Source organism: Pyrgilauda ruficollis, unplaced genomic scaffold (assembly GCF_017590135.1).
Source record: "Pyrgilauda ruficollis isolate IOZ18807 unplaced genomic scaffold, ASM1759013v1 scaffold8, whole genome shotgun sequence".
NCBI classification, from domain to species: domain Eukaryota; kingdom Metazoa; phylum Chordata; class Aves; order Passeriformes; family Passeridae; genus Pyrgilauda; species Pyrgilauda ruficollis.
Window position 1 is genome coordinate 5,854,800 of NW_024529932.1, and position 22,736 is coordinate 5,877,535.

The 22,736-nt window shown below is 39.7% G+C and overlaps 1 protein-coding gene across 3 annotated transcripts in view; it reads left to right on the forward strand.

Annotated features, from left to right (window-relative positions):
• The first annotated feature begins 11,345 nt into the window (after window positions 1–11,345).
• ZDHHC20 (zinc finger DHHC-type palmitoyltransferase 20) overlaps window positions 11,346–22,736 on the forward strand; it is a 32,054-nt gene continuing 20,663 nt past the window's right edge. For all 3 annotated transcript variants that reach the window (XR_005956820.1, XM_041487246.1, XM_041487247.1), the window contains exons 1-4: window positions 11,346–11,369; window positions 16,237–16,331; window positions 20,343–20,463; window positions 21,851–21,920. Coding sequence is in view for 2 of the 3 variants with exons in the window: in XM_041487246.1 (XP_041343180.1) it covers window positions 16,272–16,331; window positions 20,343–20,463; window positions 21,851–21,920 (251 nt within the window). In the remaining variant the exon portion in view is untranslated. The remainder of the gene's footprint in view (window positions 11,370–16,236; window positions 16,332–20,342; window positions 20,464–21,850; window positions 21,921–22,736) is intronic.

Consider the following 22,736-nt stretch of genomic DNA (forward strand, 5'->3'; position numbering starts at 1 on the left):
ACCTCCTTCTGCTGTCACTAAACCGTTTTCTGTGGGATGTGCTTAACTCCTCTCCTGCATCAAGAAACAAACAAGCCAGATTTTTCCCATTCTTCTGTTTTCCTTCCCCCCCCACAATCTTCAGTGGAGTACCTAACCTTTGACCGTCTTCCCCTATCTGTGCTAGAAGTCAAGTTCCCCCTCTGCAGCATTTCAAGCCTCGCTTTTGCTTTTTTCTCAAAAGACCAAATGGCCCATCCATTCCCTTTTCATCTTTTCTTCTGACTCTTAAAATTGTCTTGTGAGATTGTTAAAGACAATTGGATCACAAGAGCAGAATGCTTTGCCTTTGCAGTTTCTGCAGCAATCTGTCTGGTGCTAGACATGGTGCAGCATTGTCTTAAATGTGAAGCATGGAACCATTTCAATCGTGTGATCTACAGAGAAAGGATTTCTAAGCAGCATTCCTTTGTTTGTGGTATTTCATTTGTGCATCTCGATGTGTGTTTGTCTCCATTGTCAGGGATTTTTATGCATCTCTTGTGAAGTGCTAAACACAGAGGTAGGTGTTTGGGTTTTTTTTTTTTTTCTTTTTCTAAACCTTTTTGTGACCAAAAAAATTAGAACTTGAAGAAATTCATCTAGAGTTAGGCAAGCTGCCAGTGCAGAGAGAATGAAAAAAAGTTTAGATTAAATTTAAATAACCTTGAAAGAAACAGACATAATTTGTTTGAGGAGACCTGAACTCATAGTTATTGTATAAGCTGGTTTGCTGTTGTGTGTGGGGGACTTAAAATTTATGTCAAGTGCCTCATCTACTGCCTTGGCATGGGTGTGAATGCAGAGAACCTGCTACTGTATCATTCTTCATTGCTTTTAGCTTTGTCAAGTTTGGATTTAAAAAAAGAGAGAAAGGAAGTGTATTTCCACATACTGCTTTGTGATTGATTGAAGGATTTAACATCTGTTGGTTTGTGACCTGCAGACTTACTCTGAACATTGCAAAGGAGACCAAAACTTGGAGCAGAGCTCTTGGAGAAGTTTAGTTTCTGCTCTGTTTTGAAAAATCCTGTGTGACTAACACTCAAGTGGGTTTTTTTACAGTATCTAAAAAAAAATGCAAGGTACACATAGGATTTTTGTGGGGATGTTTTGTGTGTGTATATTTTTATCTATTTAATCTGCTGGTCCTTAAGTTTCATGTTGGGGTGTTTAAATAATTGTATTTTTTGAAAGTGTGACTTTGGCTTTGTAAGTGCCTACAGAGATATTATGGCTGTGTTCCATGGTAGATACCTGCTGAGATAAAGCTAAAGCAGCAAGTGGTGCAGAGAGTAGGCTTAAACTTATGTAATAATAATTTAGACAAATCATAAATTTTGATAATGGAAAGCTTAAAGACCACTGAGTACTATATTCAGTTATGTTTTCTCTTTTGTGTGGCTATTTTCTGTTAAAATCCTCAAAGCTGTAAATATCCTATATTTCTCACTACTTCCCACACTTGCAGAGCCCTATTGCCAAGTTAAGAGTGGAAGCGAGAATCTGTTTGTGAGCAGAAACAATGATCTGGGAGAGCTTTTAGGTACATGCAGGGCTCAGGAGCTGTGCTTCCGTGCCTCAGGATTTGTGGTAGTCTCCTGCCAGGTGACAGTGCTCTCTCCTCTTGCTGCACGCCTTCTCTGGAGTCTTTAGTCCAGCAGGTGCACACCCTGCGCCCATCCCAAATGATGTTTCTGTGTATCATCTCAGGAGACAACAGGTTTAAGGATCTGGGCCAACTCACACCTAGTTGTAGGTCCTTAGAAGCAATCACTCTCCTGATCTAACTTCCTACAACTCACTGTGGTCGCTGACTTTTGTGTTAAACCAGCAGCAGTCGTTTCTTGGACATCACAAACATTGGTTCCCACCGGAGTGCCCCACTTGAGTACTTCACCTGCAGCCAAGGATGTTCTTGCAACTGTGTTACTACGGTGGGTGACAGCCTAGGAAGATGGCAAAAGTTAATTCTCTCAGTAGGAGCCATGCATGCATCGAGCCCTGCTTGTTTTTTGTTAGGCAGCGTGCCAGCCCTACTATGTTACCTCCAATGCTTTTCCCTGGGAGCCCTAATGCATCTCTGAGGAGTAGTAGGCAGAACTGTTCTCCCCTTGGCACACATTGCATTGGGATTTACAGTATTTCAGTTAATGTTCTTAGAATCCTGACTGTGCTTTCCAAGAATGTGTGGTGAACTGTCAGCAGGCAGGTGAGCTCTGAGGATTTTTTTGGTTTTATTTATTTGCTGGAAGCAATAGTTACTGAATGAGAGCTCTTGGATGATAGGCTCTGCTCTTTTGTATGCTTGCCTCTCTGTTAGCTCTGGAATTCTATCAAAGATTTAGTCTAGATGTTCTGGAGTATCCAAAAATCCCTTTGCAGTGGCTTGTACAGTCTTTGTGCTGTCACTTTTTCATATTCCTAAGTAATCTGGTACTTAAATGAGACCTGATGCAACAAAATGGTGTCCTTCTGACCTTGTCCTCTATCCAAAACTTTCTGTCCTTTTATTACTGGTGGTTTTTTCGCTGTGCAGCACCTGGGGAGTTGCTGTTATTCCGTCCTTTTTGCAAAGAAGCTAGAGGGTGTAGACTTATCTAGTCAAGCTTTGTCTCTGGATGTCTTAGTCTAAGTAAGGTTTAATGTATAACATCCTGTTTTATGAAAAGAACAAGCAACAAAGCCTCCAGCATCAAAAGATGGCAGCATTTGTTACCAATCAACTTGATAAGCCATATATGAACAGATTCCCTAAATCACCATGAGAAGTCTTTAAACCTTTGTTTATTCCATAAATAGTTTTATAATTTAAAAAATATAAAATATTTATTAGTATTTACAAGTCCAGTTTGTTGAAGACAGAAGTTCCCCATCCCTACTCTCCCACAACTAATATATTGGTTTTTCAATTACATGTTTTTCAATACAAAAGTTCCTTAAAGGTCTGAGTCCAGGAGCTTGGCTTATTAATATCTTGAGAGGAATCCATGTAGATTACTTTAGTGGCTGCTCTGTTGTCAATGTACTGCTGGCTGAAAATTAGCTCTTAACACAGGCAATTCATATTTAACCTGAGGTGGCAAATACCAGTCAAACCTGACCAACATTGCAAACTTAAAACTTCACTTAGGGAATCCAGTGACATAATGCATGAGAGGAGGTCGGCTTGATGGGCAGTTTGGTTTCTTCCATTACTCAGTGAACTTGGTGACAGCAAAATCCTCGCCTCAGAAAACAGAGTGCCTAATGCTTTGTAAGGAGATTTACAAGGAGATCTTTATCCACAGAGTTCTGCAAGGAGGTTTTATCCTCACATTTCAAGGAAACACTTATTGCAAGCTGTGCCAGTAAGCAAGGAAACAACTGATTTTGGAAGAGTCTGAAGCCAAACATAAAAAGGTGCCTGATTAGCAGAGCAGGTCCCTCCTGGCTGCTGACTGTTCTCACTGCTGGGTGAGGGTTCAGGTCTGCAGGTCACAGCAGCTGTGTCTGGAATTTTTGTTCTCCATGGATTGACACTTCTGCTCTCTTGCCAGCTCTGTGGAATGGATAAATAAAGACTGTTGCTTATTTTCATCTGTCCGGTGTAGAAGTAAATGTATTTACTAGTAATGTCCTCAGCCATAAGACAGCTTTAAGTGACCTTTATATTCAAGGCAGGTATTGACTGGTAGTCACAAACTGCAAATTTGGTGTTCTGTTCATCAAAAAGAATTGGTAAATTGTTAATTACCTGAAAAATACTGTTATGAAAATATACGTTAGTTGGGTGGGATTTTTGCTTGCTTTGGATTTTACTTGACATATACTCACAGTTTCTGGTATTACCTGCAGAACACCCAATCTTGTGCAGGGTGTGTAAGACAGCTCTGTACAGCACAGTGTTTGTCAACACCAGCTGATTATCCTGTTTGTCACTCCTGTCTCTTGCAAGTGTCCTAGTAATGTCAGCTACAGAACTACTGGAGTTATTCCTAACACAAAAACATTTTCACATGTGTAGATACCTGAGTGTGGTGTCACTATGAGCTCGATCTGGCCAGCCTGAGGATAAATACCTTTCCTTCAAATGCAAATGTAATTAATTAGCTAGCTAATGTGGACATTAGCTAGCTCCACTCAGATGCTTCTGAGTTTCCATGCCTTTCTGTCAATTCTGCTTTTTCCCATTTGCTGATGTGCCAGAGAGAGCACAGCTCACTGACTGATGCAAGTAAGAGCTCTCTTTGTCTTTTGAGAAGAAACCAGGCTTTCTTTTGGCTCTGTCTGATAGCTTAAAGACAATATTGGAAGCAATTTATGCACAGCACTTCCATGCTACTGAGCAATAAAGCTGTTACTGTTATGATAAAGCAGAATTTTTGGTAAAAAATTGAATGAAGTCCAGTAATATGAGTAACCAGCTGAAGAAAGTGTGTAGAAGTAATTCTAGGGTTTAAAACCCATCAGCATGCAAATAGAATGGGCAGTGTCAATAGTAATTAAATAGCCAAAGAAAATCAAGTTACATTAGGCGGATTTTGAGCAATTATGGTAAATTGAAAGTGAGCAGTGCTTCTTGGGGAATGGGGCTTTTCAGGCACAGCAGACTGGGTGCATTGCTGGAGCTGAGTGCTAACTTCATATTTAGAAAAATCCTTTAGTTATTTGGGCTGATACATCTGTCAATACACAGTAGTTGGTGTGGACGCAAGTGTGGGACTGAGGTTAAGACCTGGCCACACTTCCTTCTGTGTGCTGACCAAGTGTAACTCTTGGTTTTGAAATTGATTAAAAAGTGCAGGCACTCTTGTTGAGAAGACCATTAGGAGACCTTTGGTATAACTTTCAAGAATATTTTGTAGATGGAGAGGTAAGGAACCATCTGTAGGATTTTGTGGGTTCCAGAAGTCACCTGCCTTTGTAGCTATGTTTTTGAACTGTGTAAGTGGTAGCACAGAATTTACTGTTCCCACAATACGTAGCAAAAATCTTCCCAGTTGTCATAGATAAATTCATTGCTAAATGTAACTCAGTACCCAAGAAGTATCTTGCATTGCTTATGCTAATTTCTGCTGTAGACTGGTTGTATTTATGCATGTACTCTCTGTATTGAGGCTGAAAAGACCTTGGTTAAATAAAAAGTTGCTTTATTATTGTGATAAGAGAGTATTTTCTGGGCAGCAAGCCTCCAGCTGCTCTCAATTACTTGTTCTAGTGGAAGAATCATGTTCATATTGTTTAAACCATAAAACAAATCATAATGATAGCTGGTAACAAGTAACAGAAACATTCTGCAGTGCAGCTTGAACTGCCTTGTTTGAAATATGAATTCATTTTGCCTGTCCCTGTGATAATGCTTCTCTGAATCCTGTACCAATGGGCATGGCGATCACGAGTGTAGGAAATGTGGTCATAAAGCAGAGCATCCCCCTTTGTACCAGTGTTTCTTCCCTGGCTGCATTTTCTTCCTCCCATTTCCTCCCAACCCAGATTTCTCACACATACTCACTACCTGCAGTGCCTTTGGAGGTATCATCTTGTGATCATTTGAAGTCACAAGGAAACTCTCTCAAGTGTTCCTGCTGAGCACAGGATATGTGAGGAGTTTGGGCTCTGGCTCATGCTTTAAGGCATTGGTGACCCTGTCAGCATTTCTTTCCCCTCTGGTGACTGTGTGACCCAGGACAGTGAGAGGTCACTCGCTGCCATTCCCCTTCACCCTGCAATGCCCTGCTGTTTGTGGTCACCCAAACTTCTAGTGTGGTGGCTACCAATTTCATTGGCAGCCCAAACATGACCCTGAGTGCGAGCTCTCACTTTTTCTCTGTTTGTCTGCCATAGGGGAGTGGGTAGATGGTTAACAGGGGTAACTTTTATGCACCCTTGCAGCAAGAGTTGTCCACCACAGGTCGCACCTCTGAGACAAGCATCGTGTCAGAGCTGGCTGATGGTGCAGCCGTGCTGCAGACCAGCCTCAGGCAGTGCTGCTGCTGAGGCACACGGTGTGGCAATGTGGCTCTTCGTGCTGGCTCAGCACAAAGGAGGCACATCTCCTGCAGCACCATTCAATAAAATGTTACTTTTTGAATCCCTGGCAGTGCGCTGGGAGCGGAGAAACATGTGTCCTATTCCTGGATATCTGAAGTTTAAATACATCAGTCTAGTATCATATGAAGATAATACAATTCTAAGCTCATACGGCTCAAAATTCTGCAAAGAGCATTCATGGTGGCAATTGAGTGTGTGATTCCTGGACCCACATAGCCTTTTGGCAGGGACCTGGCAACATTTTCCTGCTTTGGCTTTTGGCTACGTGGTGCTGTCAACTTAGTCATCTTGACTCATTTCTCTGAAACAGCTCCCAGCTGTTAAGGGAGGAGAGCACCTAGTGAGCGCCTGCCAGTTGGGAAATAAGAAATATCTCAGTGTGGGAAGGTCACAGAATTAAGGCTTTTAGAGAACAGTGGAGAAGTGCTAAGGTCTTCATGTTCTGTTGCTGCCCTGTAACAGAAGCCAAATGAGTATTTGCTCATGGAAATTTACTCACTGTCCTGCTTGTATCAGTAAATAGTTTTTCTATCAGCTTCTTGCGACTGATTAAGGTCTGCTTTTGCAAATGGAAATTATGTAACCATAGATCTTAGTTACACTTTCAATAAAATGCCATTTTCTGAATAAAGTAAACAGTGAGATGATGTCAGTGGTGCTTGCCTTTGCAGACTGAGCAGTGCCTGTAGCAGTTTCTGTTGAATTTCAGTGCTGGTAACTTCTGGAAATATATGAGTGAGTGTGTGTATTATAGGTATGTGTGATATATATATGTTTATTTATTTATTTGTACTCCTTTTTATAAAAAGCTGAGAAAAGTTAAGGCTGTACAACTGGTGAAGGGATGCAATCACACTTTTATCACTCCTTCCCACCCTAAGGAATGTCAGCCAAAATGTGAATGTTTTTTTGAAATTTGTGGAAGAGCTGGAATAACTGAAGTGTGACTCCTGCTAAGAGCCGTCGTGGGCGTGGATGGGGAAATAAGCATCGCACTTCAGTAACAAGATCAGTTCTTGTCCTTTGCTATACTTCTATATTAGCTGGAATTGAATTTCTTCCTCTGCAGGAAGCATATCTAGCTGTGGTTGGAACATGCCTTTTAGGGGAGTAGGGAGATGTGATTGGAGAGGGGGGAGTTTATTCCAAGCTTGAAGACAAATGTCTTTTAGCATGCCTCTTGCAAGGTCTTGGGAGATCATAGCACCTCTTTGCGTCAGAATAGAGAGATTTGGTTTTTTCCTATTACGCAGTAAGTTGAAGATACTTGAACACGTCATAGCAACTCTGAAAATAAGCCTGAAACTAAAAGTAAACCAGCTCCCTAACATATTTTTCTTTTAGAGATGAGATATTCTGCGAGGTTTCCTTGAAGCAGCTTAAAAAATGCTCCAAAGCTTTCTGAAGGTGACATTTCTATCACTTCACACTCCAAGAGGAATGCTTCCAAAAAGTGACATTTTCCACCAGTTCCATTTGTTACACAGCTAATGATGTCCCTGTGTCTGCAGGATTGTTTCCTGTGATAAAGCTGTAGGCTCCTGCCTCTTTCGTTCTTGTGACATAGGTGAGATGAAAGATAACAGACAACAAAGTGAGGAAGAGTATCTAGGAAAGTGTAACCAACAACTGGGGTCATAAAGGAAAGAGTGTCTTTGTTGCCAGGGGTGATGCTAGGTGTCTAAATCAAAACTAAGACAACTTTTTCCTCTGTGAAAGTCAAATGTGCAATTTGTGCTTGTTCCCTAAGTGGACAGTTATAAAGTACATTTGAATCCAGCCTAATATTGGCTGTATGGTGCATTTTAGAGGTAGTATTTTGTAGAAAGGGATTTCACATACTTCAAATTATGTGCTTCATCTTGGAGGGACTCCAAAATGCTGGGAGGTCCAGTGGGTAAGCTGCTCAGTGGACCAGCTGTCAGCGTGTTGCATCTGTACGTTTCTGGGCAAGCTGCAGCAGCATGAAATTCAGTGTAGGCCTGTCTACCTCTCTTTACAGGCAGGTTTGCTGCACTCCTTCCTTAGACTGATTTTGGAAACCCCAAAGTAGCCAAGATAAAGCTCTGTACTGCAGTCAGACGGACAGGACTTGTTCACTTTGTTCAATTCCCCTGGTGCTGTAGCACTGAGAGGTTGAATCCTTTGAAATTCTGAGGCCATTGTGAAAACCCAGTCAAGAGTGCCTGAGCATGCAAGTGCATGCTTCTGAGCTCTTTGCATTGAAGTAAACTGCAGCTTTCACCATCTGGTCATGTTTTAGCCTTCCCTGACCGTATCTTTCTAGAACTTCATAAGTCTTCTCAAAACCAGGAACTTAATACTAGAAACAAATCCGAATAATATTTTTGCTTTTGTCGCTGAGCAATTGATATGGCAATATATTTTAAAATCCTCAAAAGAGCAGCCGTTTTACACCACTTATGTTTCTGAATCATGGGCAGTTTGTGTTGATTGCAGTGCTTAAGGCACTAACTTTTGCTGATGCATCTATCTAGTACATGCATCTATCTAGTGCTGCTGCATCCTGAGGTTAACATATAAATCATAAGCAGTGTTTATTTTGTTTAAAAAAAAATCAATAAGCAAAAAGGCAGTACTGCCTTGGGATTTTTTCCCCATCCCATGTCCCAAACAAGAAACCATATTTCAAAAACGTTTGAAGTGAAAATGGCATTAATTTAGCAGAAGCTGACAGCCATCTAAACATCACGAGCAGCAGAGGAGAAAAGTAATAGAGAGCAAACTTGTAACTACAGGCCAGGGATGGGGCCCACAATGGCAATATCATGTTCTGTGAGGTTTTCTCCCCTGATGTAGAGTTCAAAAGCAAGAATTGATTTCTTGATGGTACAAAGCTTCTTGTTAGATGGCCAGCCTAGCAAATACTTAAAAGTCTTTTTTACATAAAGATTGACTTATGTGAAGAAAGGCTTTGCTTTGTAGTATAAAGATCCTGGAAAACTGTTCATGTGCCATCTGCTGAGTGGATTTGGACTAGTAGGGTTGCTGTGCATTTAATCTACTTGACAATGGGCATTAGAACTGTGAAAAGGATAAAACAGTAACATTAACTTGCATGAGCCTCTGAGACAGAGGAGAACAGGACATCTTTTATTTCTTCTGAGGATGTTAAGACAGGATGAAAATCACAAGCATTTCCATTGGCTTTTACCTCAAACTGCAGGAGTTTCTCGAATGAAAATTGTTCTACACAGTCTAATAACTGCATTCTAACCTAAGGGACCTATGTATGAAAGAGAAATTATCTCCCTGGTGCTGTGAAACTTAATTAATTTTTTGAAGGTTATTCAGAGATCTTTTTGATGAAGTCCCATGTGTGATAAAATACTGTCTTTTTTTTTTCTTTGTTTTTGCATGCAAAACCTGTTCATTATTTTGAGTCTTCAAACATCAGATTTGGCTCACAGCTTTGTTTTGTGCTGAGAGCAGAAATTAGGCTACAAATTAAGGAGTACTTTAACGACAATTACATCCAGATATCCTGATGTTTTATAGATAACTATGTTCTCCTGCCCCCAACAGAAGATAATTAAGAACTATTTATATTTCTTGTCCAAGGAAATACATGTTTGTGAATTAATGTGTGCAAAGGTGTTTACTTAAGATATGAGGAGCCAAAGACAAAGCTAAATCTAAAGCACTTTCAGTATTTTTTTAAGTTAAACATACTTTGCAAGCTTATTTTACTTCTGACTTTTAAGATAATTTTTGTCTCCTCCTTGCATTGTTGAAAGCATTTTAACTGGAGAAGTAACACATTGGTAGAATTTTAAGCAAAAACACTCACAGGATTTGCTATAGAAATAATTTTACTTCTGAAGCATGCAGTGGAGTTTCAGGCAGAAACATGGGAGCAGGCTGTGCAAGTATGCATAACTAATGTGAAATTAAGCTGTTCTTTAGGATCTTCAGATCCTTGAGTCTGAAGGCAACATTGTTCTATCCCAAGTGGTAATTTCTTCCTTCTTTAGGTGGAAGGAATCAGAACCTTTTCCATTTACTTTGCAGAGGCTTCTGTGTACAGACAGAGGGTGGATATTTAAGGAAAGGGATGGGGGCAAGAAAGAAGGAAAAAAACCCTAAAACATGTCTGAACAAAAATGGGTCATTTCATGAACCATACCTCATCATGAGCTATCATCTCATTATGCCTCTTGCTGCCCATGGAAAGAGGCACAGGTGCATAATGCAGTGGTAGACACTTTCCCTGTAGGTATCTGCAGGTAAATGACAAATGCCACCTCTGTGACAAAGCTGCCCTTCAGAAGGAGGTCTGCAATGCACACTCTAGCCCTGCAGATGTAACAGTCTAGTGTACATCTGGAAAAAGCTCTTTTGGATTGTTGCACAGGTTAATGACAGTAGAAATGTCAGAGCTGGGAGAGGGGAAGCAATGTGTAGTGAACTAAACTGCAGGAGGCACGGTGTGCTCTGTTAAGATTTTGCTCATGCTGGTGACCAGAAGCTTAAATTTACTGCATAAGATGGAGTCAATAAGATGGAAGGATCCTTTCCTCACTGAGTTTCAGTAATTCAGTGTCCAAGGAAGAAATCCAGCAAGGGAAGTGATATGAACACAGCAACCAACAAGTACAGCCGCTCTCTGTTCAGCATCATCCCTGAACCGATAAACTGAGTGTGAAGGTTTTGGAGAAGCCTGAGGGCAGGAAGATGTACTAGTCAGGCAGTGTACAAGGTAGATTTGAATAATGGAATTTGCTGTTGGCGTAAAAGGAGATTAGGCTATAAGAGATAAGGAGGTGGAGAGATTTTAACTATGTGTGAAGAATTCAGGTCAGGGGGGAAAAAAGAAAAAAATAGTATGTGACAGGAAGAGAGAAGTGGAGGGGAAGGAAAACTTAAGGAAGAAGGTTACGTGTAACAGTTTCATAGGGAAAGTAAGAACTTTTAATTTCATTTTCTGCTTTCCAGTGGTACACCTGTTGGCCTAGCTGTTGACTCAGAAAAATTAGTTAGGTGCATATAGGAAGGGGAATATGCATAAATTCTAATTATTGTCTGTGGAGTGTGCTCACTTCCTTAGCCCGGGGAACTGCATCCCTTCAGCTCTTCCAGTAACTCACCAAGCATCAAGGGCTGGCTGGAGGAATATTGACTCCTGTTTTACCCCAGTGTTGGGTGGGGAGGCTCTGCTAACACCTGAAATATGCTTTGGAACAAGTCAATAACCTTGTATATCTCACTTTTAGCCAATTACTTAATTCTGTACAAATTTGCCTAACTTTTTTTTTTTTTTTCTCTTCCAGTTACTATTTCTTCAACTGCCGAAAAAGGTAATTTTTAAAAATTTTGATGAAGATGTAAATAGCTGTTTTGCATGCAAATCCTAAGGGACATAGAGTTTGAATGTACTCCTTTATGTGTGAGCTCTGTGTAGTGAGTGCTAAGAAACAAGGTAAATATTTTACAGTTGAGTCTGTTTTGTTTCTAATACCACAAACTTGGGATGATGACAAGACCTGTGGCTTATGCAAGTAATGCAACTATGATTTAAGCTTGCATTTATTTTTAAATGGGTACCTACTAAGAGCAGAAAAAGGAGAAGAGGGAAGGAACTGCAGCGCATCTACAATTCCATTTTCTGTTTAGGTCTGTGACCTGAAAAACTTCTGGAAGAGGATGAATTGTTGTACTGCTTAATATTTGCCAAACAGCTTACCAAATTCCTCAGAACTCCATTCTTAAGGACTAGTTAGAATTGTGCAAAACACAGCCATTTCAAAAGTGGCTACACATTATAATTTTCTATTTCCAGGTCAAGTGTTTGAGGCCTTGTTTTGAGAAATTTTAGTCTTCATATTGGCTTTAGCAAGTACATGCCACAGTGAGTAATAGTACACAGTGATAGAGATAAAAACTAACAAAGAAAATCTAGCACATTGTTGCTGGGATATTTGTTTGGGAGCTCATTCCAGTTTATGGGGGAACATGAGTGGTAGATTAAGCACAGATTTGCACTTTAGTTATCCACAGAGGGCTGTTTCAGACTAGTAAAAGCTCTCATCTCTTAAATATTTTGCAAAAGAGCACAGAACTGGAAGCTATTCTAGCAGTTTTCTTCCTGGTGAATGTCTACCAGAACACTGTAAAAAGAAGGAATCTTGATGGAATTTTTTGTTTTTCAGTTTCTAATGGAGAGCTGAAAGATTAGGAAAATGTCCAAAATTAACTGTAAGCCATTCAAGATGTGAGCTTATGTTATACTGGATTTTCTTCATCCCATTTTACAGCTGGGCTTTACCTTGACTTCACAAAATTCTGCAAGCTGCTGCTGTATTTGCTGTTGACCTGTAGATGAATCAGTTTTACTTTCTAATTTCTTATGGAAAGGCAAGATTCCTGTATCAGTTAAGGAAGTCTGGCTGAGCAATGTTTGTGTTACATAGTCAGATGTTTCCAAATGCATTTGTATTCCAAATGCAGTGCCTATCTGACTGGAACAGGTTCTTCTAAATCTACCAGAGAAGGAAAATGCAGGATTAATTAATGAGAGTGACACTATCACTGGAACCTGTTAGGCTCTTAATAGCTGTCACCTGCGTGCTGCTTGCACCTCCCATTCTGAATCATGTCATAGGCATCCTGTATGCATGAATTTATCAGCCATGAAAGTTGATTTTAAAATGACATGTGAAGTGTGTTTTCATTTGAAAAGAAAGCTGGCATAAGTTTTCTAAAGTTCTTATAAGCCAGCTCATGATAACCAGGAATCACCATCAGAAGAGTTGAAAGACCAAAGTACCAGAAACATTGCTATGTAAATCAATAATGTGCATCTTAGCAAGTGTATTTTGCTCCTTATTTCAGTGTAATAAGTACTGCAGTAAAATGATTTTAATATAATGGCAACTTTTGTTTAAATTAGTGGTGATTTCTTCACCCTGTTAAGGCTCATTTTTGCTTTGTAATTGTATATTCTTGTCTAGTTTTATATCCATTAGGACAGAGGAATAAAGTCAACTCTGAATCTCTGTTAACCATGTAATATACTACAGTTACATATTATTGCTCTCTGTAATCTGACTCTGTCTTGAAAGTAGTATTAAGAATGATTCAGAAAAGAATGTTAAGGGCAAATCTTAGGAGGGCTTAGCATATTTTAGGAGGATTCTGAGAGCAGGTCTTAAGACATTGTCTTCTTGAGGCCATAAATTTGGTATAGTATGCATCAGTGCCTTTTAAAGAGAAGTGATTTCACTAGGTCGCAGCATGGCACCAAGAATCCTGGGTTGCCTTAGTTTAGCCAGGACTTCCTTGTGAATCTGAGTCTGGCTAAACTGACAGATACTGGGGTTTGAGGTTTTTGTTGGTTTTTTCCATCTGGCTTGTAATTACAAGAAAATGAGCTGACTAGGAATGAATCCAGTTTACATTTGTTCTGGAAACAGATACAAGATGCTTCAGGGAGTAGTCTGTAGAGGAGCTACTGATACCCAAAGTGGTGGGTAGATGAACTGCTGAAGTAAAGCTGTTAAAAATGGTATCTTCCCTCCCTCTCATTTCCTGGGGAGCACTGACAGGACAGTTATGTGTAATCACAGTAGGAAAGGCAGCATGGGTGTAGGAAAAGAAGCAAGAATTTATTCAGAGTGAAGCCACTATGGACTGCCAACTGCAGGTTCTTTCCCTGGGTGGTGCCCATCACTGGCTACTGCCCTTGGCTTTTAATGATGGTGACAGATTGCAAGAGTTCAGTTACACGAAGAGCACTTCAATAGCTGCCTCTATCTAATAAATACTGGTGGCACTGGCACAGATCTGTACCCTAGACACAGCTGGCTGTGGTCCCTGTTATTCTGTGGGTTTTAGGGACATTTACAGCCTGTGACAAAGCTTTGAGGTTCTGCTGTTTGACACATTGTGTGTGCACTGAAAATAATCCTTCAAAAGAATCTGAATTCTGGTGTGATTTTTATGGACAGAGTAGAACTGTTTACTGTGTAAGTTAGTTTTGCTGTGCCTTGCCCTTCCCTGTATCTCATTTCCTCTTTCCTTCTATTCAATTTCTCTTGCCCTCTTCTCCATCAAAGTTCTGATCTGTGCCACTCATTCCACAGTTTTATGTCCTTTTTCTCCTCTCTTCCAAACAATTTTCTCATTCTTTAATTGCTTAACCACATTGTGTTTGAATGTAGAGTATGTTTTTCATAACAGACAACTTCTAATAATGCAGTGCCTACTACAGTAATACACAAGTTCTTTCCCATCAGGCAACAGATTCAGGATGGCTTTAGGAAAAGGGTTTTGTTTCTGGCATTTTCAGTCATCTCCAGAGCTGAAAATTTGCCAAGTCTGCCTATGAGGTTGGAGGAATCAGAGGCAAAGGTAAAAAGAATAATTCTCTGACAAAAGCTCAAATGCAATTTGTTTTCATTGCAATAAACAGTGAAAATCCTGAAAGATTATAAATTCTTCTGTCACTGTGCACAAGCATTTTCTGAGCTGTTGGAGGTTCCCAAAGTTTTGAGCCTTTTTTGCCTTCCATTAAGTACATACAGCTTCTTAAAGGACTCTATCTGTACAGAAAAGTAGGTCAAAATTCCTACTTTACTGCAACTGAAGATAATATAAATATTTAATATGACTTCTCTAAGACTTGCTGTTCTAGCACAACTGATCTGTTTCCCCTTGACAAGTGATAAAAGAAACCATTAGAGGAAACAAGATTGGAAGGAGCTTCCTGGTCATAAGGTCTGCATTTCTGGTCTTTAAGAACAGCAATACCATGCATACTCATTAGAAAATTTATTGAGCTCTCTCCTAAACCCAGCTACATTTTGTTGCCACTGTGTGTAATAGGACTTTTCCAGCTTGTATTTCTCAGATGATTTGAGAGAATATAGTAAGAAAATCTGTAACTCACATCTGGCATGACTGGAGTGCAGTACTCTCCAAACCCCTGTTTGGGGATTTTAACTGTCGTTGATGACCAGTGCCTTCTGTAATGGCACAGCACTGTGCTGTTGCTGCTAGAAGTAGAAATTAAATTGAATTATGTAGGTCAGTAAGTAAACAATTACTTTCTGATAGTCTAGAACAGAATTACAGCATGATCTTTATCCAGAAAGGTTATTCACTTACATGCCAGAAGTGAGGCTGTGTTCAGTTCTGGGGTTTGGGGTTTTTGTGTTTGGAGGTTTTTTGGTTTGTTTGGGGAAGGGGGTGTGGTTTTGTTTTGCAGGGGCCTTTTTGGTGGTGAATTTTGTTTGGTTGGTTTTTGGGGGGTGAGTTTTGTCAATTTGCTTTCTCCTTCAAAATCTGCTTTGGAAAGTTCAGCGAGGTCCTGCATATGAATGAGGACAATCCCAAGCACAAGTACAGGCTGGGCAGAGAATGGATTGAGAAGCAATCCAATCTGGGGAGAAAGACATGGGGGTGTTGGTTGATGAGAAGTCCCACATGGCTCAGCAGCATGTGCTCCCACAGCCCAGAGAGCCAATGGTGTCCTGGGCTGCACCCAGCGGTGGGCAGCAGGGCCAGGGAGGGGATTCTGCCCCTCTGCTCTGCTCAGACCCCACCTGCAGGGCTGCTTCAGCTCTGGGGTCCCAGCACAGGAAGAGCATGGACCTCTTGGAGCAAGTCCAGAAGAGGCTACAAAGATGATCAGAGGAATGGAACACCTCTCCAGCTGAAGACAGCCTAAGGGAGCTGGGGCTTATTATCCTGGAGAAGTCTCCAGGGAGACCTAATAGCACCTTCCAGTGCCTGTAGGGGGACTACAGGAGTCCTGGGGAAAGACATGTTACAGGGACATCGAGTGATAGGACAAGGGGAGAATGACTTCAAACTGAAGGAGGGCAGGTATAAATTAGGTATTTATGCCTGATTTATTTAGGTAGAAAGAAATTCTTTATTGTGGAAGTGGTGAGGCAGCAGCAAAGGTTGCCCAGAGGAATTGTGGATGCTCCATCCTTGGAAGCGTTCAAGGTCATTTTGTAATCTATAATAAAAACATTATTTTGTTGAGGAAGAGCAGCTATAAGATTTGGGGAGTGAGGGTGGGTGTTTATTTAATTTTTTTAAAGTGAACAGTTCTAGAGTGCTAAGTGTAGTTGTTTAGTCCTCCTCAAATATCAGGGGGTGTATTTTTTTGTTCTTTTCAGCTATATTCACTAAATTCTGATTCGTATTTTATTGCAGTTGTCTACCTTGTAGTTTTTCATCTGTCATTCGTCATGTTTGTATGGTCCTATGGGAAAACAATTTTCACATCTCCTGCAACCCCCTCTAATGAGGTAAGTATAATGTTATGAAAATGTCAATGCCTTTTTTATAAATAGCTGAACTGTTTTCAGTGATGAAATTTGTTTGCAGTACTGCATGATTCACCTTTCCCTTCTCATTGTCTAAAATAGAACAGCATGACAGTGTATCATGAATGAAAATGATCAAGTTAATCTTAAAATACCATATGCTTTGTGTAATGACATTTCCTTATACAAAATGTGTGTTTAAGTCATCACAAGTTTTGGCAATCTTGTACAGTGCTATGCTATGAAGTAGCTTGCTTGAAACCTGGAATTTTTAAAACTGATAAATGAAATACAGTGACAACATTTTTATGTTTCCTTTTTAGGCAGTTTAGACTGTTTGAGTAAGAAAGGGTAGTAATGCAATGTATACTTATGACCTGGAGGACTGAACCCACTTATTGGTCAAGGGTTAAGGTTTAGGAACGCTGAAATATGGCTACATAAAGAAGCTTTATATAATAGCGAAAGAATGCATGATGAAGTTTTATTTTGAAAAAGAACCATATTAATTCCAATAAGCTGAGATGGATTACCTTGTTTTCCATTTTCTCTAATGTGTGTGTATGTAGGGATTAAATATGGGCACTGAATTTAAAACATTGCACTTCTCTTCCTTGTTTTTACAAAGCTTTTAAACTGCCTAAACTGTTTGAGGTGTTGGTTGCTCTGTGGGGGTTGAATTTTTATTCTGTTTTCAGCAAAACTGACATTCAGTGCTAATGTCAACCTTAAACATTCTTGAGACAAGTTATTCCCATGTTCTGAAGAAAAAGCAAACACTGCTCTGTAGTGCTTAATTATGGCTTAGAGATCTGTATGTTAAAGCTATAGAGTATAAAGTGTAAAAAGCTAAACACTATTCTGCTGTTTAGCTAAGCAAAAAGTCTAAATGCAGCTATTGAAGCTGGAGCACAAGCTGTTGGTCTGGAGCACAAGTCCCGTGAGGAGCAGCTGAGAGACCTGGGGGTGTTCAGCCTGGAGAAAAGGAGGCTCAGGGGCGACCTTTCTGCTCTCTGTAAAACTGTCTGAAAGGAGGGTGTAGCCAGGTGGGGGACGGCCTCTTCTCTCACGTAATAAGCGACAGGACAAGAGGAAATGGACTCAAGTTGCACCAGGGGAGGTTTAGATTGGGTATTAGGAAAAATTTCTTCACTGAAAGGCTTGTTGTCAAAAGCTCTGGAACAGGCCCAGAGAAGTGGTTGTATCCCCATCCCTGGAGGTTTTAAAACATTTATAGATGTGGCACTGGGGAATGTGGTTTAGTGGTGGACTTGGCAGTGCTGGGTTTATGGCTGGGCTTGATATCCTTAGATGTTTTCCAACCTAAATGATTCTATGATATGCTAAACCTAAACATTCAAAGGGACTTGTCTTCTTTGGTTTTGCTTTTCCTGGGATGATTTTGCAGGAAAACGAGTAGCGTTAAGCAGGTTAACTAGTTAAAATGTGGTTGAAATGGTGTTATTCTAGGTTTTATAAAGCTATATGAACTAGAGCTGCTCCTAATGCTAATGCCTAATAACTCACCGTCTTCTTGAATTCTTCATTAATAGCAAACTTATTCTGACATTACTTTTCCTGTAGTTACAGTGATGATGTAGCAGGCTTTTTGTATTCAGCAAGTGAAAGGGATGGCTTGGGCATATGGCGTGTAATGAATTTTTTGTATATTAACTGTGGAGAGAGATCAGATTTAATAATATTCTCTTCTACAGCTAGCTTTAAATTAAAAAGGACAAAAAACCTCTCCCACCCAGACAACAAAAAAAAAACTCTCAAAAAATTTTTAAAAGCAAAAAACCAATTAAATTTACAACCCAGCACCACTTTTTCTGTTTCTGGGCAAATCCCTTCTCTTCATGTACTAGTGAGTAATTTATGCTGTTTATACTTAAAAACAAACATGACTTCAGTATCTCTACATTGTGTGTGAGTGTAAATGTGTATATTTTTAATCATTCTAATTGGCCATTCTTGCAAAACAAATAGCATCCTGTGATCTTGCTATTGAACTAAAAAAAAGATTCTGCAGCTGCTGTTGTCTTAGTGTAATCCCTGTGCATTTGTCCTAAGAAAGAACAATCAGCATTATACAAGATCCAGAAAGAGGAAGGAAACAAAGGGTTTCTTTCTGTTTTCAATAAGAACTGCTGGAACCTCATTGGGAATTCTGTTTGCGGTGTGGTAACAGACAGCTTGTGATGCCTTTGAACATATCCTGCTATTGTCCTGAGAGACTGTGGTCTCATAGCCCTATTAAGTTCTGAAATTAGAACAGAAATGCAGCTTTTTGGAAAACCAAAATCCTATCCAGGATTTTTGCAGTAATACTATGTTACATGGACAAATTTAAAAAGTTTAAAGTCTTTTTATTGAGTTCCTTTTCTGTGCATTAATGGTTTGCCTTGAAATGTCATCTTGAGGGGGTACTCATGTTTCCTGCAACCTCTGCTTGATTGCTGGCCACAGAGACCTGGGTCAGCTAGCAGACTCACAAGGGTAGTAGGGAATAAGGTGTATTGCACTACTGTTTGCTGGAATGATGCTTCACATCTAAACTTTTGATGTGAGCGTCTCCAGTTTTCATGCTTGAATAAATATCGATCTGAGTGGTCAAATTTAAATAATTAGGTCAAACTTTTGGTGATGGCTGAAATGTTAAACTTCAATTTCACCTTTAACATAGAGTAATTCTAGTGTCTGGTTATTTAAGAGGGTATTATTTAAACATGTTTCATTTTTCACCCTTGAAGGGTGTGTAGGCGCAATAACTGGGATGGTGCTACATGTGAGAGGAGGCTTAACTAGATTCTGTGAGCTGTGAGGCATCTTGCTTGCATTCTGCATTAGGAAATTGCTGCAATTTCTCTGTGCTATGTCTTACTGCTTCCTCCTTGCTGTAAGTGGAGTCTTCATTGTTGCTTGCCAACTGAGTGTAATCCAGAAGAGGAAAAAGTACATAATGAGAGGAGAATCCATGTGAACTAATCATGCACATGTTTTTGGTAGGAAAATACTGTCATATTAAACCACACTAAGCCAGTTTTTGTTCCAGCTGCACACATAGCATTTTCCACTCTCTACCATGAATGCTTTGTCTATGTGTGCTCATAAAGAGGGCTCTTGTAGTCCATGCAGGAAGCTCAGAGTTTAGAAGTGCTTTGGAACAGAAAAATACCAAAGAAAGTCGTCATTTCAGCTCCCGCTGCACAGAGCCTTGTCAGCACACTGGGTTTTGTGGGGCTTACTGGGAAATACTGTTTCAGCGGATACCAAAATAAGTGTTTCACAAATGACTAAAAGCTCTCCAGTTTTTTTTGGTAAAGGCTTACATTTCAGTGAGATTTCAATAGGAATGCTTGTGAGGCTTTACTCAGAATTGTAGCACATTCTCAGACTGTACAGGCTTTTCTGAAGTTGCTTTCAATACAACTTAAGAATTTTGAGACTAAAGTTGGCTACTCCTGAGTTAAAATTCCAGTTAAACTCTTTCAGCTTCTGTGCTGGAGCTGTGAAGCCCACCACACGCCTTGCCTGCCTTTTTTCCCCCCCATCTGGGTTGTACCCCTCTCTGTGTTAGAGAGGAAATGGGATAAGAGAACTTCAGTGCCTTGTAGCAGCAAAGGACTGTTGCACCTTCCTCTTTTTCACCGTTTACTTACTTTATGCTTATCGTAAATCAAAGGAAAGTTTGCACCTTAAAGCTCACTCTGAGTCTCTGTGTTCCCTTGTGTCGAAGAGAAAATACTGTAGATAATGGAACAGAGATAAAGATTATTTTCTTGAAAATACATCCAGAAATTAAATACATTCAGAATTCATTCAGAAACTTAGGAATTTTAGGGATTTCCTGTAATTCCTGTAGAATTCTTTTTTTTTTGTTTACGTGGTGCTTTTGGGTCAATGGATGACAACACCTAAAGGGTCTTTTCCTTGGAAAACAAAGTAATAATTAATCTTTCCCCTCCTATCCATTTTCTACATCCCTCTTAGTTCTGCTTGTCAAAAGTTGATAAAGAACAATATGAAAAAGAAGAGAGACCAGAATCCCAGCAGGAGATTTTAAGAAGAGCTGCCAAAGACTTGCCTATCTATACGACAACAGCATCGAGAGGTGAGATATAAAGATAATTCTATGCTCCTCAAGTTGCTGTTTATTCATTTATTGCCATTGAATGAACAATATATTAAGCACATATTGCAAATGCCATGATGTTTTGTTATTTGTTTGTCCTGGTGTTTAATCCCTCTGAGAGAGTGCAGTCCTTTTTCTGGGGTTCTCAACATAAAGCCACTACTTGAAATTAAAAAAGAAAAATATCTTCTAGGAAGGAGAGAGATGACAGCAGTTATTTCCAGCTGTGGCAATTAAAATAAACACAGCAAACAAATATAGCTAAGATAGTTTGAAAAAGGGAAAATCAAATGTGTTGCTCAATTTTGTAATCACTTTTATCTCCAATTAAACTTTTCTTTTTCTTTTTGAGCTGTTTTGGTTCAGCATGAGGAGAAATGTACTTAAGATCTTAACAATTTGAAAACAAATAAGTGTTGTTTAATTCCCATCTGCAATTCAGTACAAATCTACTTATGGACTGTTTCTGGATTTGCTTTTAATATACATAGGCATTTCATTCCAATTTATAGGTGAATGATCTGTGAAAGTGCTGTCTTATGCATATGTGTATTCTTTAAAAATCCATAGCTTTTATATGTGTATCTATCTTTTTCTCTTTCTTGAAACTAGCAACCCTGTAGAGTTTCCAAAAACTTAAACTTCTCAGAATAACCATTGCCGACGTTTACTGTGACTTTTCCAAAGAAAGTCTAAGGACTCCTGGCTCTTTTGAATACAAGCCTCCATTTAAGAGAATCCCAGTCTTAAGTTCCTGGAGTGGTCTGGGAGGCTGTTGCTAGCTCTTATCAGTTCTGTTTAGCTGTAGGTGTTGGCTTTCCTCCTGCTTTCAAACAGCCTGTGCTGGTGTCTTATTTCCATTGAGATAAACCTGAAGGTCTGTTTAAAAATATCCAGGAAAGATGAGGAAGAACTCTTTTACTGAACAGTCTGCTAGATCATTGTTGTGCTAGGTTTACTGAACAGTTTGCTAGATCATTGGTGAAGTGGGTAGAGAAAGCCAGTGCAGAAGGTTGACTTGCTGATAGAATGTAGTTTCACAATGAGATGCCTTAGTAGTACCCTGTGCAGAGGTGAAAGGGGGATCAGTGCCAGAGGATGAAGGATGGGAAGACTTGGGAGTCAAAAGAGTAAATGAAAATGGACTCAGTAGAGTAGCAATAGCTACTTTTGAATACTTTCATATGTTAAATTTCTTAAAAAATCAAAACTACATATCATATGAGATTAGGTATGTGACAGTCTGTGAGAACAGGGGTGGCATGGGAGGGCAGGAAGCTCTTTTAAGATTCAGTTCATGTTGAGGGGGAAAGTTTTCATAAAATCCAATGAGTTCTACTGACCTGACCCTTGCACTTAAATACAGCCATCAGATACTGTGATCGATGCCAGCTGATCAAACCTGACCGCTGCCACCACTGTTCTGCATGTGACGTGTAAGTGTCTGAATCTGGAATTACAGATTTTCTCTTTCCTGCAATCATCACTTTAGTGTGTTCATGTCTTCAGTGGGTCAGTTCCTTCTGTTGGTGCAATATCATGGTACAGCCCTGTTGTCTAAAGTAGCAGAACTTTTTAGGAATCCTGCTTGTAGCTTTGTAAAACAAAGCTTATATTAAAAAATAAACTAATTAAAAAGTAAAAAAATAGACTGAAAGTAAAGAAAGGTAGGTCTGAGATACCAGCATCAGCTGAAGCTTATTATTGAACTGTTTCATTGTATCTTGTTTCTGTAGCTTTGAAACAGATGTGTTCTGCTAAAAATGTTTATCTCAAAAATTGACAGTAGAGTCGCATGTCTTTAACATTTCGAAAACATCACTGCTATTCCCTATTTCATTGTGAGTCATCAGAGGAGTCTGCACAGGCACTGCAGGCTGGTGCTATGCATGAGACTTCAGTAGGCTGAGCTTGAGGAAATCTCGTTAACTGAAGAACCTAATACACATCTTTTGGCTAAAATCAAATTTGTTAGCAAATACAATGAATGTCTCTGTGTCTGAAATGTTCAGTATCTGTCTTTACTTTAAAAGTGGATTAAAGTGGCATGTGAACTATTCAAATTGCCCTTTGTGCTGATCTTTTCCTCCATTACCTTAAAAAAAAAAAAAAAAAAAGACAAGCAGCAAACAAAATGGTAGAAAAAATAGCCCTAAGGTAGACCTAGTTGAAGTGAATGCCAGGTAACACACCTTATCCACATAACCCTGACAGATCCTTTGGATTTGTTTTCTCTGCACGCACATAAAACT